At 38.6% G+C, this 18287-nt stretch overlaps 2 protein-coding genes and 1 non-coding gene across 3 annotated transcripts in view; 1 reads left to right on the forward strand and 2 right to left on the reverse strand.

The window, feature by feature from the left end:
* Positions 1-11505, reverse strand: part of LOC107734148 (utrophin-like) — a 16289-nt gene extending 4784 nt beyond the window's left edge. Inside the window, exons 1-5 of the mRNA XM_016546020.1 lie at positions 11467-11505; positions 6469-6599; positions 6229-6385; positions 5336-5447; positions 1749-2011 (exon numbers count right to left, since the gene is read on the reverse strand). Coding sequence (XP_016401506.1) covers positions 1749-2011; positions 5336-5447; positions 6229-6385; positions 6469-6599; positions 11467-11505 — 702 coding nt within the window. The remainder of the gene's footprint in view (positions 1-1748; positions 2012-5335; positions 5448-6228; positions 6386-6468; positions 6600-11466) is intronic.
* trnal-uaa (transfer RNA leucine (anticodon UAA)) lies at positions 11001-11083 on the forward strand. The gene has a single exon. It is a non-coding gene; the product is annotated as a tRNA-Leu (tRNA).
* A 4075-nt stretch (positions 11506-15580) lies between the features above and the next one.
* On the reverse strand, positions 15581-18074 carry LOC107733752 (syntaxin-11-like). The gene is made up of 2 exons (XM_016545522.1): positions 17934-18074; positions 15581-17056 (listed from the first exon to the last, which is right to left on the reverse strand). The coding sequence occupies exon 2, from the start codon at positions 17049-17051 to the stop codon at positions 16170-16172; it is 882 nt and encodes a 293-aa protein (XP_016401008.1). The 5' UTR covers positions 17052-17056; positions 17934-18074; the 3' UTR covers positions 15581-16169.
* Positions 18075-18287: the final 213 nt, after the last annotated feature.

The following is an 18287-nucleotide window of genomic DNA, read 5'->3' on the forward strand; positions in this document are numbered from 1 at the left end:
ATAGTGTGGTAGATATGTGGGGGCGTGTTAGAATGAGCCGTTTTAGGGGGGCGTGGCAGAGTCTTAACTTTGATAAAGAATATCTCTTTGGTTTTGAGACTTTAGTCTTTGCAACTTTAGGGATCTTATCTATGCACAATCAGCTTGTAACACTCCAAAGAGAAAGGAAAACTTGAAATCGCATCATATGACCCCTTTAAACTTTAACTTAAACTTCTAACTTTAAATAACGCTTCCTCCAGTGAAAAAGTCCATCACCTGTTGTCCTCTCACATTAAAGCTATCTTGAACTGTTTTTGCTTGTAAGATGTGCTTGATCTATGCATATTTCTCTCCTGATTCAGACGAGATGACTTTTCCACTGGAGGAAGCAATATTTTGGATAGAGGAGTATTATTTTAACCAGAAGCAACAGCTTGAAGTTACAAACTTCTTAATGATAAACATGTTTATTACAAACATGTAACCTTAATTGATGGACTGGAGTGGTGTGGATTACATGTGGATCATTGTGATGTTTTCATCAGCTGTTTGGACTCTCATTCTGACGGCACCCATTCACTGCAGAGGATCAATTGGTGAGCAAGTGATATTATGTTAAATTTCTCATAATCTGTTCAAATGAAGAAACAAAGTCATCTACATCCTGGATAACCTGAGGGTGATTAAATGATTACTCTTTTAAGCAGACCTTTCATATGAATACATTTATTTACATTTAGCATGACCATGGATGCATACAGCTTAAAGAGTCTGCAATGTATTTCGGATGGTGTTGTGCCCATTACTGCACATCTCAGAGTTTAACCAATGTAACTCCATCTTGACCCTGATGTTTGACGTTGTATGAGCAATAGGCAGCATGGTCTGATGGCCTTGCGCGTATGCAGTCCTCTACCTAATCTGACCTGGTGGAACCGTTCAATCAAACAGATGCATTTACTCACATGAGACGGTTTGCTGACATATTTATTGAAATGCCCTTGTACAGTCAAATCTGAGTCTGATCTTTCACTGGATCTGCCTTATTCTATTCAAGGCTAAAATTACAAAGAAAATGTCATATTTGATCATCACATGAGACATGAGGGATGAGCTATCTGTCACATATCATAACAGTTGTATAACAGTTTTAAGTCTGTGGAGGTCAAACTGGAATAAAAAGGAAGACTAGAGGGTGAACACACTGACATCTGTAGTATTAGAGTAAATTTTCTCTCTTCTCTCAAAAACAATGGTAGAAAACTAATCGTAATAATTAATATTCTCAAATAGATGCTTATCATATACCTAATTGTTGAACAGTAAAGCATGTCATAAAAAACAAATAATAACAGAGTTTATAATAAAAAAAAGTTCCTAAAAACAAAAAAAGACACAAATTCTGGCTTATATAGAAAGGTGATCATTTTAGGCTTAAATTGAAATCAGGCATTAAAAGATTTTGAAGAACATTTCTGAAACGAGAAATAGAAAACGTATAGGCTACTCATTCAGAAAAAAAAAAAAATTATAAACAATGAAAATTAATTTTGGTTTATTTTAATTACTCATCATTACTAAATGTAAATGTCAACATTTATTTACTATTATTAAAATAAAAAAATTGTAATGTTACAATATTTATTGGACCTGATTAATAAATACTGTAACAAATGAATTGCTCATTATTAGTTACTTTTAGTAATTGCATTAACTAACGGGGGCCGCATTTTAAAGCCTTGCCATATTTTTTTATTTGAACTCACAATATTTTCCACGTTCTCCAGCACACAGTTGGCCATGCTGTGTTCCTCAGAGTGCCAGCTCTCATTCTCCATCTCAGCCAGGCCTAGGTCCAGTTGGTTCATGGCTTGTTGGAGGTCCTGAAGTTTCCCCAGAGCCCAGTCAACCTCGTGCTGCCAGCTGGCGGCCTGAGTACTGAACCGCTCCCAGTGCTGCTGAACCTCAAAGGCCTGGTCCTGAACCGCTTGAGCCAGCTGACGAATCTTCTCCTCCTGGACTGTCTCTGCTGAAAGTTAAAGGCAGCATCAGTCAAATGACCTCAAACGAGATGTTCTAAGTCATCATCTCATCTCATCTCATTTTAAAGTGATTGTTTAACTCCAATGTAGCATCTTTTTTAGCGATCTGTAGGTTTCTGCATACCATGACGTAATAGCACACGCACATCACGGAGACGTCTGCATTTACATCTGCAAGATGCATTTTTTAGAGTGTTTGCTCATCTGCAATACATCTATAGGACTATTAGATGTCAAATAGATTTTTAGAAGATGTCTTTAAGAAGCTTATTATTTAAAATGTATGTAAAACTGACGTCTGAAAGAATCAGATGTTTGTACGATGCTTTCCAGATGAAGCGATCTTTAATAGACATCTTGCAGACGTGCGTGTGCTATTTGGGATTACAGTAGATAACATCAGTAAATTCAAGCATCTTCAAGCTATGATTAGTGGAGTAGCACGATCGCTGTTTAAAGGGGTCATATGATGCGGTTTCAATTTTTCCTTTCTCTTTGGAGTGTTACAAGCTCTTGGTGCATTAAGAAGATCTGTAAAGTTGCAACGACTAAAGTCTCAAATCCAAAGAGATATTCTTTATAAAAGTTAAGAGTCAGCCACACCTACCTAAAACGGCTCGTTCTAACACGCCCCCACATATCTACATCACGATGTGGGAAGATTTGCATAACAAATACATCAACTTCGCGCTGTGGATCGCCAGATCGGCTTTCACCGTGGACGAAGCGGAGTCCAGCCCGGGGTCGTCACATGTGGTTGCCGCAAGCCGCCCGCCGCCGCTCACTCAAGCTGGCCTCTGCTCACTCTAGGCCTCCGACTACAATGCCGGCTGTTCTGACTCACAGACTGTAAGTACGTTTTTTATATTTAAAGAATTTGCCACTGGCGTAACATTTCCGTCTCACGCTTGAGGTATTCGGCCAATCATAACGCACTGGATAGCTGGCCAATCAGAGCACACCTCGTTTTTCAGACCAATGAGCTTTGTAAAAATTCGATGTGTTTCAGAAAGGCGGGGCATAGAGGAGAAACAATAATGTACAGTATGTGGAAAATAATGTTTTTTGAACCTTAAACCGCAAAAACACATTTCATTACACCAAATACACAAAATAATGTTCTTTGAGGTAAACAAACACTCGGTTCGTAATTCTGATTCTTTCTAGTGAATCGATTCGTACAAAAGGATCCCCTCTATCATATGTAGCTTTGGAAAGTATGATTCATTCCAGTGATTCGGTTCGTCCTTAACGCTTCTCACTCATAAGTAGCTGTGGAGAGTCTGATTCATTCTAGTTAATCGATTCGGCTTAAACGATTCTTTCTCATAAGTAGCTTTTGAAAGTCCGATTCATTCTAGTGAATCGCTTCGTTCTAAATGATTCTTACTCTCTCATTCAGTTTAGTGAGTCGGTTCGTCTTAAACTTACCATTGTCTTATATGTAGCTTTGGAAAGTTCAATTCTTTCTAGTAAATCGGTTCGTTTGGACGGTTCTTGTAAATGAACATATTCCAAAAAGTTTCGCCTAAGGGGCATTTCGATTGTTTTGAAGATTTAGTTAGGGACAACTATAGTAAGTTATATTTAGAGTAAATTTATATGTTAAAGTTTGATTATTTCAGCTTAACTGTGATCATTCATTTGTGTGGTTCTTATTTATAAATTATAAAATAATTTGAGTAGCTTCAATGTACTAAAACTCTTTGTAAGTAGGCATGTAGACTGGGTTTTCCAGGACTGAATATTTTAGTAGTTAAGAGTCCTAGTACTGACCATATTACAGTGGACCAGCACTTACCTTGTCTCTTTACTCTGAAATCTATTCTTTCCTCTGCGATCAGCTGCTATAAATCCAGCTCAGATTTACATCCGGCCCCTTCAGCACTCTCTCACTTTTCACTTTGTGTCCTATAAGGTTTATTGTGTCCACTGAGCCATTTCAGACACATAAATCAAGCAGCAACGATGCTATAGACTAAAACTATGACCTCCAGAAATGAAAGGTGTTAATAAAAAATTTGCGTTTGAATCCAGGAGACGACCATTTACATCAGAAAGATAATACACATAAAATTTGACACTTGGTGGCATCTTTAATAGAAACAGACAATTGAGGACAAAACCAGACTGATAGGTGAAATCTATCACTGCAACAAAGTGTGTTCAACAGAGGACAGTTTGTGTGATTTTAATGTATGCTACCATTCAAAGGTTTAAGGTCAGTAGGATTTTTTTAAAGAAATTAATACTTTTATTCAGCAAAAATGCATTAAATTGATCAAAAGTGACAATAAAGACAAGTAAAAATCCTGAAAAAAAAATATATATCACGGTTTTCACAAAAAAATATTAGCAGCACAACCATTTTCAACATTGATAATAATAAATATTTCTTTAGCAGCAAATCAACATATTAGAATTATTTCTGAAGGATCATATGATACTGACGACTGGAGTAATGATGCTGAAAATTCAGCTTTGCATCACAAAAATACATTTTAAAATATACTGAAGTAGAAAATAGTTATTTTAAATTGTAATAATATTTCACAATATTACTGTTTTTACTGTGATTTTGATCATATAATAAATAAGAGACTTCTTTCATAAACATTAAAAAAATCTTACAGATTTCAAACTTTTGAATGGTAGTGTGATTGAATGGCTGCTGAAAATTGAGCTTTTACATTTAATTATTAAAAATTTTAAATGAGAAATTACTGACCTCAAAACTTTTAAACAGTAGTGTATATAAAATGTTGTGCATTTCATGTTGTATAAAACACTTTTTTTGTTTAAAATAAGACCTCTTTAATATGTGAATGATCTCTCCTACACAGTAATAGAACTAATTTTGTTTGGTAGTGTATATAAAATGTTGTGCATTTCATGTTGTATAAAACACTTTTTTGTTTAAAATAAGACCTCTTTAATATGTGAATGATCTCTCCTACACAGTAATAGAACTAATTTTGTTAAAGTCTCCTGCTTCTCACATGTTTCTCCCGAGAAAAACACCCCATAAATCTCACATCTGGCCCCTCCAGAGTTTCAGAAGGAATCTTAACAATGTTTCAAACTGTGTTGAGATTTGCCAAGACATCAAAGCCTGCAATCAAAAGATTTCAGTATGAGCTCTTTTTTTCTTATCCAATTCTCCCAAGACCAAATTATCTGAGCTTTGCTATATAAGTATGTTGATACTTATATGGAACATAACTGAGAATTCCTGTGCTATGAAAGAGAAACCTCTATAATAAAATATTCCTCTGGGAGGTCGCAAACTGACACCTGATCACGTCTCTCACCTGAAGCCGTCTCTATATTGCTCTGGACTTCCATTGTTGTAGGTTGAACAGCCAGAGACAGACATGTCTGATTCATATCCTGTCTCCGTCCAGTCAGCTCACTGTGCAAGGCCTGTGTCGAACAACACATTAAAGATGCAGAGGTGTGACTTTTAAACTAAATCACAGAGATAAAGCTAGACATTCATTACATCTCATTCCAGACAATTTAGAGGGGGTGAAATTGGAGATATAATTACTCGAAAAGCAATCAGAAAGCAATGCACAAACCCAAACATCAGCTGAGCTGAAAGTGACAAACTGAGAAACAAAATCATTGAACCAGAGGGAAGATGTTTTGCGGTCAATATCAGAAGGAAAACTTTTGATTAATCCTGTATGGTTTTTAACTGATAAAGCAAGATAATACCACCAACAAACCACATGCAATAATGAGCCGCAGACTCTAATAATCATATAAAAAAATTAATATGCAGAATAAATGAGGTACTTATATGCAATGTTTTAATGCAGTAAATACAATAAACGGCAACGATAAACAGTGCTGTGCATCTAAAGGACATCAATAATTCAGCAGAGCAAAAACTAACAAAATGATATCACAGCCTCTGTTTGAGGAATAGTAATCAAGGGGTTTAATTATTTTGTATTGTATCTTTTTATTACAGTAGAAAAGTCTATATTATCAAAGGACTGCAAGATGCCTGTTTATGCAAAGGAGGAGGTGCTGGGTACAAAGTGGAAAATTATAAGACACGTATAAAAAATATGACTACATCACTCAAAATAGACTGTAAGTGTTTAGCTCTCATACTAGTGAGGTTTAATGGTCCTTAAAATGGCCTTTTCTTAGTTTAACCTGTTAACACGCACACACACACAGCGTGACTGACCGTACAGTAGCCTTGTTTCTGCAGTAAAGTATGTACATCTTCTCCCACCGGCCTCTGCCTTGTCAGCTCCTCATCTTTCAGCTTTACCCAGAACCAAAGCTCTTCAAGGATGGCTATGAGTCCTGTCCATTTCTCCGCACCGGCCTCGAAACACTCTCTGAAAGAACATGACAGTTTGAAGGAAAGTTCAGGACATTGGAGGTATCCGCTTGTTTATATTGCTGGATATATTGCACAAACCTTCTCGAGGCTATATGAATGTGGTCCAGATCTCCAAACTTATCAAGCTCTTGTGCCATGGTATTCGGGATCTGACCCCCCAGAGCCCTTTTAGAAAGATCAGTCTGGGTATCAACATCTGTCTGAATGTCCTGAGGAGAAATAACAGCATGCAGAACTGAAATTGCACCAGTTCAAACAAATCTCAATAGACTCTGATTAAGTGATCGTCCCCTTGGTCTGTGTGGCCTATAAATGAAGAGAAAACAATACTGCCTCTATAACTGTTTAAAGGAATAGTCCACCCAGAATTTTACATTTCTTGAAAATGTACTCACCCTCAGGCCATCCAAGATATAGATGAGTTTGTTTCTTCATCGGAACAGATTTGGGGAGATTTAGCATTACATCACTCGTCAGTGGGTCCTCTGCATTGAATGGGTGCCGTCAGAATGAGAGTCCATTTGTTTATTAAACATGCAGCTTTTCATCTCACATGACTGGACTGGAGTGGTGTGGATTACTTATGGATTTTTGTGATGTTTTTATCAGCTGTTTGGACTCTCATTCTGACGGCACCCATTCACTGCAGAGGATCCATTGGTGAGCAAGTGATGTAATACTAAATTTCTCCACATTTCTTCCGATAAAGAAATAAACTCAGACTTACTCAAACTTAGTTGGCCTGAATGTAAGTACATTTTCAGCAAATTTTCATTTTTGGGTGAACTATTCCTTCAATGCAGGGTCACAAAATCTGGAAAATGCATGACTAACAATCAGGTTCCAAAACACATTTGTGGTTGACAGAACACTTACCTACCTCAAATTGCACACACCTCACCTGCCTTCAACAGCCTGCTGTAATTCCTATCCATAAAACTTCAATTTATGGTGACAGTTTCCTTTAAAGCCTCCACAGACATAATGACTGGTTGGTTTATATCAGAAAAATGTAGCTCTCTCGTTTAGGGCCACAGTGATGATATACAGCCAAGGAAAGTCATCAAACAGAGACATAACAGACAGTCTTTGCTTATTATGCTGGAATCCATTAATATGTGTTCTGCTAACAAGTGGAGCTGGGAAAGATGAAGGAAAATGACACTTGCCATCATTATTACTGCTAACGATGCTAAAAACATGAAATAGCTTGATCAGATCTATTGCAATTTCGTATGCTCACTGCATGCCTTAATGAGGTTGTAGTACAAATTTACACAAGTATAAAAAAATTTATCAGATTGAAAAAATACTCTGCGTTTTCCAGTGTCAACATTTTCATATTAGAGCATTCACCAAGTTATTTATAAGTACAATGACACAGCAAATGACGGATTTCCGAGCAATCTGATGTGAAATTCATGAACTGGAACCTCCCCTTCGATCACTTTTGCGCTTGGATCAAAACATAAAAGTCTCTTCCTGATGTTAGGACAATAAACTGAAGAACTCTATTACATATTGTAAGTGGAAAGATAGTTAATTGATATAACTGTAAAAATCATTGGTTAATATTTGAAAGCTGATAATGTATTCACCCTCGATCCAGTTCTTTTATTATAACTCAACGCAGCCTAGCGATAAAAGCACTATAACAAAAACACAAACGGTGCGTTCCAAATGGGATATATCGCCTTCCGAAGGGCACTTCGGAGTGAAAACAATCATGGCCGCCATATTGAAGACTCGTATCAAACTGGTGCTCAAAACTGGTCACTTCAAAGGGCCCTTCGGAATGAAGGATTACGAAGGGTACAACTGATGGACACTTCGAGCTCCCATGATCCTTTGCGCTGATTCTTTGCATGATGTTTTTATACAGTCTATCTGTGCGTTCCAAACGGGATATATCTCCCTCCGAAGGGCACTTCGGTGTGAAAACAATCATGGCCGCCATATTAAAGGGTCGTTCCAAACCTAAGTGCTCAAAACTGGCCACTTCAAAGGGCCCTTCTGAATGAAGGATTTCGAAGGGTACAACTGATGGACACTTCGGGCTCCCATGATCCTTTGCGCAGATTCTTTGCATGATGACGGCACCTCCATGTGGGCACGTGATGATGACACAGAAGGGCACTTCAAGAAACAGTTGTTTGGTCCCCTACACCCTTCAACCCTTCGAAGCTCTCACTCCGGAGGGTAAACCTTTTGAAGGGATTAGGGCATAGGGATGAGCCCTTCCGAGTGGAACGCAGGGAAAGACAGCGTGATCCGTGTAGTCCGATTTACAAACAAATGACTCTTATGAGCCATTTAAATGAATCATTCAAACAGTCTGATTCGTTCATTTAATGAATCAACTCCAAGTCCAACGGAGCTACTGAATCAACACTTACTGAACTGGAAGTTCCATGTGAGTGCATCATTACTGTAATATAGCCTTTAGCTGCTTTTACTTGCTGTTCAACCAGGAGAGCATTATGCTTGAAAACATGAAAATTTATAACGTAATATCTAGAGCTTTTAAATTATATTAATTCTTGTTAGTGAGATTTAAAGGGGTCATGAATTTGCTTTTTTATTATTTTATACTGTTGTCTGAGGTCCACTTATGACGTTTGCGTGTTTTTTACATTTAAAAACATCAAAATCATTAAGTAATAGGCCATTTTCTACCTGGTTTTGATTTCGGTACAACACCGGCTCAAAAAACGCTATGGGCGTGCCGCATTGAAGACTTGGAAGTAAACGCCCACTGCTATGATTGGATAACAGTTTTGCATAGTAAACTAACTTTCTGTGTGTCTGTTTGACAAGCTGCATCCTTCATAGTTGGAGCCTTCTGTGACTTTGTTTAGACACGTACACATAATCAGGACATATCAAGCGATCTCTAGCAAAGCAATAGTGATGCATAGTACAAATATTTTTTACTCACATAAGTGTGCTGCGCCATTCCTGTCGTATCTAATCAGAGCCGATCCTCCCTATACGCAAAGTACGCAAGCTGCGTAGGGCCCCCGAAACACCAGGGGGCCCCCTTGCTCTCAAAGATGATTTAATTTTAGTTTCCTTTTTGAATTTGGTCAGCGGTTATGAAAACATGAATGTTCATTTCTTTTAATGCGGTGCGCTGTCGCCCTTTCTACGTAAAAATCTGTCAAATCATGTAACGTTAATGTCATACAGACTCTTGCTCGAGACAAAAAAAAAACAAGTTGAAAGCGTACCAAGCCGCGGAAGAGACTGTTTCTCAAGCGCTTTCCGTGAACGCGATTCGAGACGGAGTGAACACGGACAAAGGCGTTTCATTCATTCATAACTCGCCCCCCACCCCCGCAGTTTTGCGTAGGGCCCCCAGAAGTCTAGGATTGGCACTGTATCTAATATAGACGGCACAGCATTGCTTTTTAATCTGCCTCTCTGCAAATCCAGTGTCGACCTGTGTCTTGTTTACAAAGGAATCCGCGGTGAAATTAAGCGAACAAACGCTCAATGTTTTACTCACGTGAGCTGAAATTAAAAATAAAGTTCAACCACGCATTCCTAATATTTGAATCTGAAGGAAGGTTATGCAGTGACTATGTTCTTCCACAACCAGGCACTGCACAATATTCTGCGATCTTCAACGGCATGTTTATTGCTTGGTTGCTCGATCCTGTTTAGCTCCACTCATGTTATTTCCCTACTATGTCATGTGCGAATCAGGAGGCGGTGTTTAACCTATCTATTACGTCATAGGCACATTCCAGGATCTGGTGTTTGCTGGGCCTGGTGTCAATAAAAGCTTTTATTTCAGTAACAAGGACGTTTTCAGTTCTGAAACTTACAGGATATTCTGTAAGATGACCTCTTATATATCAAAAGCTCAAGTAAAAGTTGATTTCTCAATTCATGACCCCTTTAACAGACAAGACAGTTCTAGGAGTTTAAGAACGAACTTATTTCTTTTATTCTTATTTCTTTTATTTATTTGTTCATCCTTAATCCATTTTATTCCAAATGGAGACCACACTATAAGGCTCAATTAAAACATTTGTAAAAGCGTACAAAATGCTTTTAGAGACGTGCCTAATAAATATAATAATTCCCTAACTTAGTCTTTCGAAAGAATTGTGAAACTTGGCGTCTGTGAGATAAGCAATAAAGGTTGCTTTTAGTCAGAGAAATCAGAGACTGGCACACTTGTGGTGATGAAGACATTAAGAAGAAGTTCATAAATGTCAATGCATTAATGTTCTTGCCATCTCATAGATATGGTGCCAGCTGCAGTTTGTGCATAATGCAACATCTCTCTGTCCTCGTGGGTTCGAACAATTTTCAATAAAATTAAGTAATGCTCTCTGTGAAGAATAGTCAGAAGTAATGCTGGGTTGTTGTGATGAGATGGCATTATGAGAAACAGTGCTGACTTATCAGTGTTGTTCAGAGGAGCCAAACATGTATATAAAGTCACTGATGCACTAATTTCTGTGTAATTGAGAAGACTTTAGATCAGGGGTGTCAAACTCAATTCCTGGAGGGTCGGAGCCCTGCAGAGTTTAGATTCAACCCTAATCAAACACACCTGATCCAACTAATCAAGTCCTTCAACCTGGACTAAAACTGTGACCAGGATGGCCGAGTGGTTAAGGCGTTGGACTTAAGATCCAATGGACAAATGTCCTCGTGGGTTCAAACCCCACTCCTGGTAGAAACTTGAGATTTTAAAGAGATTACATTAAAGTTTGAGATGCAAATTTCTGTATAATTCATGAAAAATACAATACTTCTTAGAGAATAAACAACTGTGGCTTTCTGGACAAGATTCCTGATCAAGTCAATCAATGAACTGTAAATGTTACTGCTGCTTTGTTTCACTATAAACTCCAGTTTAGCCACAGATGCATCTGTTTGCAATATCACTGAATGTTAAAACTTGGTTAATGCACTTTTCATTTCTTGTGATGCTACCGAACCCTCTAAAAGACGAGAATCTGTGATTCACACATTCATCAACAGATCTGAATAAAATGTAGCTTCATAGTAAACAAAGTAATTTAAACACTCAGTAAATTTTCACAAAGTAATTTTTACCTTGCACAGTTTCTGATAACGTGGTGATGTGACAGCCATTCTTTGGATGTGTTGTAGAAAAAGCATCACTTTCTGCAGTGAAGATCTCACCACAGCCATTATCTTCAGACTGTTGGGCTTGTTTAAGATTCGCATCCTAAAGGATTTCCACTCCTGATGTTTGCACAGTTAGCACATCATCTCGGATGGACAAATGTCCTCGTGGGTTCAAACCCCACTCCTGGTAGAAACTTGAGATTTTAAAGAGATTACATTAAAGTTTGAGATGCAAATTTCTGTATAATTCATGAAAAATACAATACTTCTTAGAGAATAAACAACTGTGGCTTTCTGGACAAGATTCCTGATCAAGTCAATCAATGAACTGTAAATGTTACTGCTGCTTTGTTTCACTATAAACTCCAGTTTAGCCACAGATGCATCTGTTTGCAATATCACTGAATGTTAAAACTTGGTTAATGCACTTTTCATTTCTTGTGATGCTACCGAACCCTCTAAAAGACGAGAATCTGTGATTCACACATTCATCAACAGATCTGAATAAAATGTAGCTTCATAGTAAACAAAGTAATTTAAACACTCAGTAAATTTTCACAAAGTAATTTTTACCTTGCACAGTTTCTGATAACGTGGTGATGTGACAGCCATTCTTTGGATGTGTTGTAGAAAAAGCATCACTTTCTGCAGTGAAGATCTCACCACAGCCATTATCTTCAGACTGTTGGGCTTGTTTAAGATTCGCATCCTAAAGGATTTCCACTCCTGATGTTTGCACAGTTAGCACATCATCTCGGCTTTGAAAGTGGATCCAAATACTCCTACAGCATGTCCAACAACTTACTGTAAGAGGTCATTTGCAAATGTGTAGTAGAGAAAACACCTCTCCAAAGCAGCAAACAAAGCCAGCACAAAGATCCAACTCAAGAGATGTCCTGTCTTCAGGCTTGTACTTTAATCTTCAAAGGGATACTGAACCATGAAGAGAGAGTGATTCAGAACCATGAAAATTGAAAGTTGGACTACGGTGCAAAAGCTTGTTTCCTTGTCAGCAAAAACTCCCTGTCTGGATGAGAAGATGCTGAGCGAGAGAATGAGAGTCTGAGTGAGTGGCAGAGAGAGAGAGAGAGAGAGAGAGAGAGAGAGAGATTTGGGGAGCACGCAGTATCCACACAACAAGACTGCTTTATACAGTGAGGACCATTAGTCTTCTACAGTCAAAATGCAATATTTTCCATTGCAAAATGTATTAAATAAAAAGATGTGTGATTTCAGAACATCTTAGTATTTGGTTTGTCATATTTTTCTTGCTCTACTGACAGCAGCACTAGAGCTGACAAGAATAAACCCTGATGAATGCAATATGATTTGAGATGTTCTGAAGAACATTTGAACATCTGTACAAACAGTCACATGATCAATGTCAAAAATATCTTGGATTCTTTTCTTTGAAATACAAGCAGACAATATCTGGAGAGTATACAAGGAACAACTGAATTAAATACACTTTTTAAACTTTAAAGCACTTTTATAGTGACAATATGGAGCTCATACATGAGGAGGAAAAAAAACACCTCAATTTTATTCAGAGGCTCAAACTGAGGAAAAATTTGGTTCAAATACAAAACCAAATTTGCAATTTGGTACAGCTGGTTATATTTATATGGCCACAAAGTAAGATTAAATTCTGATAGCTTGTAATGTAAATCAATAAGATCTTTAACAGTATAGCAGTCAACTTACATAAAATGCATATAAATATCAGTTGTTACTCTATATCTTCAAATAATTTGTCTTAGTAAGATGTCATTTAAATGCTTAGTTTTATGATCAAAACTGTAGTTGCCAACATCAGATGGCACATGGCAAGTGGTGGCTAATTTGTTCTGTGACCAGGATGGTTGAGTGGTTAAGGCATTGGATGTAAAATCCAATGGACAAATGGCCTCGTGGGTTCACACCCCACTCCTGGTAAAATACACAAGTGTTCTAAATGCGTTAGTATTATGTTTACAGGTATGACTGTCAACGAACAGGTTTCTGAAAAGTAATCTTGAAACAAACCAGCAACCAGACAAACTAAAATAACAACATTATAATAACAATTTCAGTAAAATGCCAAATTAATTGTTCCCAGCTTTTTGCAATAATTTGTTTTGCTAAATAATTACAAATTTCAGCAGAGAGAACACTCCAAACGTGTTTTATTATGAAAAGCAACTAGAGCGTGTTTGTTTACATACCAACAGTTTAGTTATTACCATATCTTACACCAATTATAATTTATTCAGTTGCTTACAATATGTAGTCCAGTTACTTGATGGGGGGAAGTCGTGGCCTAATGGTTAGAGTCGGACTTGTAACCCAAAGGTTGCGGGTTCGAGTCTCGTACCGGCAGGGATTGTAGGTGGGGGGAGTGAATGTACAGCACTCTCTCCCACCTTCAATACCACGACTGAGGTGCCCTTGAGCAAGGCACCGAATGCATGAATGAACCGGCAGCATGAATGGCTGCCCACTGCTCCGGGTGTGTGTTCACTGCTGTGTGTGTGCACTTTGGATGGGATAAATGCAGAGCACTAATTCCAAGTAGGGGTCACCATACTTGGCCTCACGTCACATCACACTCAAAAACAAACTTGATCTTCGTGTAACACACGTGACTCTCTTTTGAGACAAAAAATACAATGCTGACATCTAGTGGTGTAACATGGCAACACATTTCCACTGTTGTGAATCAACCTGATGGGAAAATGTGACTGTCAATAGAGGGCTCTAACAGAGTGTAAATAATATCTCAATTTTATCTTTTTCTCATTCAGTGCATTTGTAGCTTGCTCATTATACAGAAAAACGGTACGAAGGCACTACGGAACTACTAAAACAGAATTGAAGTTCAGAAGCAGCATGGCTGAGTGGTTAAGGCATTGGTCTTAAGATCCAACCGTGGGTTTGAACTCCACTCCTGGTAGAACATTTAAGCATAATGTGAAAATGTAGCTACGTAACCAACAGTGAAACAAGTAACTAAGTAGTCTCCCTCATAGGCTACACCCAGTTCAAGTCTTGCAGACTCTACTAATGAGCTGATGAGTTGAATCAGGTGTTAAATGAAGGAGACATACAAAGTATGCAGTGGTTGGAGGTGACCAGGACAGGTTTGAGAACCACTGGCCTAGTAAATCAATGAAGTGATGTGAAGTGTGTCCAAGTATGGTGACCCATACATGGAATTTGTGCTCGGCATTTAACCCATCCAAGGGCACACACACCATAAAAACACACACGGAGCAGTGGGCAGCCATATTGCTGCGGCACCCAGGGAGCAGTTGGGGATTCGGTACCTTGCTCAAGGGTCTCACCTCAGTCGTGGTATTGAGGGTGGAAGAGAACTGGTTATTCACTCCCCCCGACTGACAATTCCTGCCGGACCTGAGACTCGAACCCGCAACCTTCAGGTTACAAATCCGACTCTTCGACCATTAGGCCACGACTGCCCCGAAAGTCACAACTCTGGTGGGACATGCTTAGTTAATACATCAACAGCTTCTTAAACAGTCTAACCCCAGTTTACGCGTCTTGCTATAAAATTCGACCAAATGTAAATGCATATAATTATAATTTTTCAAATGGAGGATTGCATTAACCCCATGGGGATAAGCCAACCAGAGACCAAGATGGCGGGTGGTTAAGGCAGGGGTGTCAAACTCAATTCCTGGAGGACCGGAGCCCTGCAGAGTTTAGATTCAACCCTAATTAAACAAACCTGATCCAACTAATCAAGTGCTTCAGGCTTATTTGAAAACTACATGGTATGTGTGTTGGAGCAGGGTTGGAACAAAACTCTGCAGGGCTCCGGCCCTCCAATGAGTTTGACACACCTGGGTTAAGGCGTTGGATTTAACATCCAATGGACAAATGTTGTTGTGAGTTCAAACCCCACTCCTGGAAAACCAGAGAGAGATTTAAAAGCATTATTGTTGACTTGAACCCTTTGCAAGTAAATGTGGTTCTCAAAAGAGATTGATTTCTCATGCTGATTCTGATGAAAATGCAACAATGTAAAAAAAGAAAAAAAAGAGTTCTCAGTTTTTGTTCAAATGAATAAGATTGCAGGGTTTTATATTCAAACCAACAAACACTTTTACACAATGGCTTTTGCAAGTTATATAGCAGAAGTAACTTTCAAACTTGGGAAACCTTCACTGATGCAATACTATGTATTTCACAAATTTCCTATGAGAAGCACAATATGGTGATCAAACAAACGTAAATGCATTAAAAGATAAAAATATTAAATTAATGCAACAAACCATACATACACATACACAAATGTACCTTAAAGCAGTAGATTCATCAGTAAAACATGTTTCTGTATAATATTTGCTTGTGCACTGTACATGGGCGTAAAACACTTTTTACTTGCGGTTTCCTTTTTAATATCTTTTACACATCAAGTAAATGTCCTGCGACTCTCACAGAAGTTTAGCAGTGAGATTGCAGTATCACTTCAGCTCACTTGCATTGCAGCTCCTGTGGTTTACAAGACACAACGTTTTTCGCAATGACAACCATCAAGCACAGGCACTAGGCATTGGTTGGTCTCTTCAGAGCAAATCACATGACATGGTTAACACTAGCATGCAAGACTGTTGTTCGTTTAATAAGGTATGGCTTATGTGAAATGGAAGGCGGCAACACTGAGATCATTTATTGCAACATGGAAAACAGCAACAGAAGAGCTGTCGACAAGGGTTTTTCTTCTTATATTTGACAGCCTTCTTTATCTGAGTTGTGGCTTTGGCCACAAAGTCTTGGGTGGCATATACATTGGCCTCAATGTTGTCCACCATGGGCCCTTGTTCCTCCACCAGCAAAGCCAGCTGGAAAAACAGATCATGGATGTCTCTGATGCGACTCTCTAACTCCAAAAGCTCCTTATGGCGATTCTCGATCTCAGTGAGCGCTGAGCGAGCGGTTCGCCCGTCTGTGAGCAAGTCGTCAGAAAACACATTCCACTTGCCTGTCTCGATCATTTCTTCGATTTGATCTCCAGTCACTTCTTTACCCATGATCTTCACTTGCCTTTGGATGCGAGACTTGCAGTTGTCCCTCTGCGCCATTTCGGCACTGTTGTATTCATTCATGGCCTCGTGAAAAGAACCCGTTATAGAGACGAACTGGCCGCGTACCATGCGCGCCAAAGCCGAATGAGCTCCGTGTTTCTCCTCCAAATCTTTACAAAGTGCATCCATCTTCTGTATCCGAGCATACAGGTTCTCCCCTTTAGTTTTGATGTTGCGTGCGATCGTGTTCGAGTCGCGTTTGATGCTGCTAATGCGTCTGACGGAGGTGAGAAAGCGCGTGTTCTGCTTGCCCAGTCTCTTCACCTCCATTCGGAGTTGGGCGATTTCTTTCTGGACGGATTGGACTTCTCTGAAGGTGCCCTCCATGATGTCCTCACCCTCGAACACCACCGCATGCTGTTCAAATTCACCACTGTCCACATCCTCTCCGCTATCTACTTGGTCTTCCTCTCTGTGGTCTTTGGTGGGAACACCTCCCAGTTCAACCAGCCTGTCTCTCATCTTTCCTGGGAAATAAAGATTAAACCAGAGGGAAATTCAGTTTGTTCGACTTTATGACCTACATGACAGGCTTTGAGATCTATATTGCATCGTATGCAGACACATACAATCAATATACAATCAGACACTGTTCACAATTCAGGCCTGAAAGCCTCTCATTGATAGTTTTCAGTACCATTCGCCATGAAACTTAATTAAATATAAGACCAGAAGTATCTGTCATTTAATCACCGCAATGGCAACCATGAAGCTGCACATTTCCCACCCAAGATATGGTCACCAAAATAAAAAGGGTGGGGACTTCCCTTTAGTCCTCTGTTTAACACCATGAGGCAATAAGAGCAAATACATGATTAAGTGCTTAAATCTAAAGTCCTGGAGTAAACGCATTATTGTCTCATTGTGAACATACAAACCACAAGCAACAGCAACACAAGTGAACTGAACAGTCTTCTAGTCTTTTCCCGGATGTAAACTCAACATTGATATATTACATTGGTGCACAATGTACATATTAAACGTAATAATGTGTGCAAGTTCAGCCACAGAAATAAAAACAGACTGTATACCAGTTTGATATTGTGAACACTGATTCAGTTTCTCGATTTAGGTGAAAAAAATAACTGAGCATCTTCATTTTCACTTTCTTAAAAATAAAGCAGTCTAGATCTCACAAAATTAACCATAATTCAGTCTAATTGGAATAAAACAGAAGAACAACGCTTAAACAAACAACGCAATCATGCTGTAATTTCAATTTCCTCGTTTAGGCTAATGTAGAGTACGCGTTTGATTTGACGTTTCGCTAAACAACCTCGCGACAAACTTTTTGTGTGCATCGAATTCAAATGAGTTAAAATGATACATAAACTGTCACGTTACCTTATTTCATGCCCCCTTGTTCAATTCAAACGCTATTAACGCGAACTTCTGTCGTTTTCTAACGCGCATCACATCTCAGGTCACATCGTTGCAGGAAATAACGTTGCAGGCAAATGACTGACTGACTTTGACTGCTGGGAGTTTCCGATAAGTCAAAACACGAAAGTTTACTGACGTTTTCTTAAGTTTAAAATAAAGAGTTACCTTGCAAACATTTACCAAAGTAATAGTACAGTTTTACTGTGGTAACTTTTGGTATCTGGAAAAAGCTTATCATAGTAATTTATTATATTATAAATTACTATGATACGCTTTTTCCAGATACCAAAAGTATATATATATATATATATATAT

This window comes from Sinocyclocheilus rhinocerous, unplaced genomic scaffold, assembly GCF_001515625.1.
Source record: "Sinocyclocheilus rhinocerous isolate Xijiao unplaced genomic scaffold, SAMN03320098_v1.1 scaffold853, whole genome shotgun sequence".
NCBI classification, from domain to species: domain Eukaryota; kingdom Metazoa; phylum Chordata; class Actinopteri; order Cypriniformes; family Cyprinidae; genus Sinocyclocheilus; species Sinocyclocheilus rhinocerous.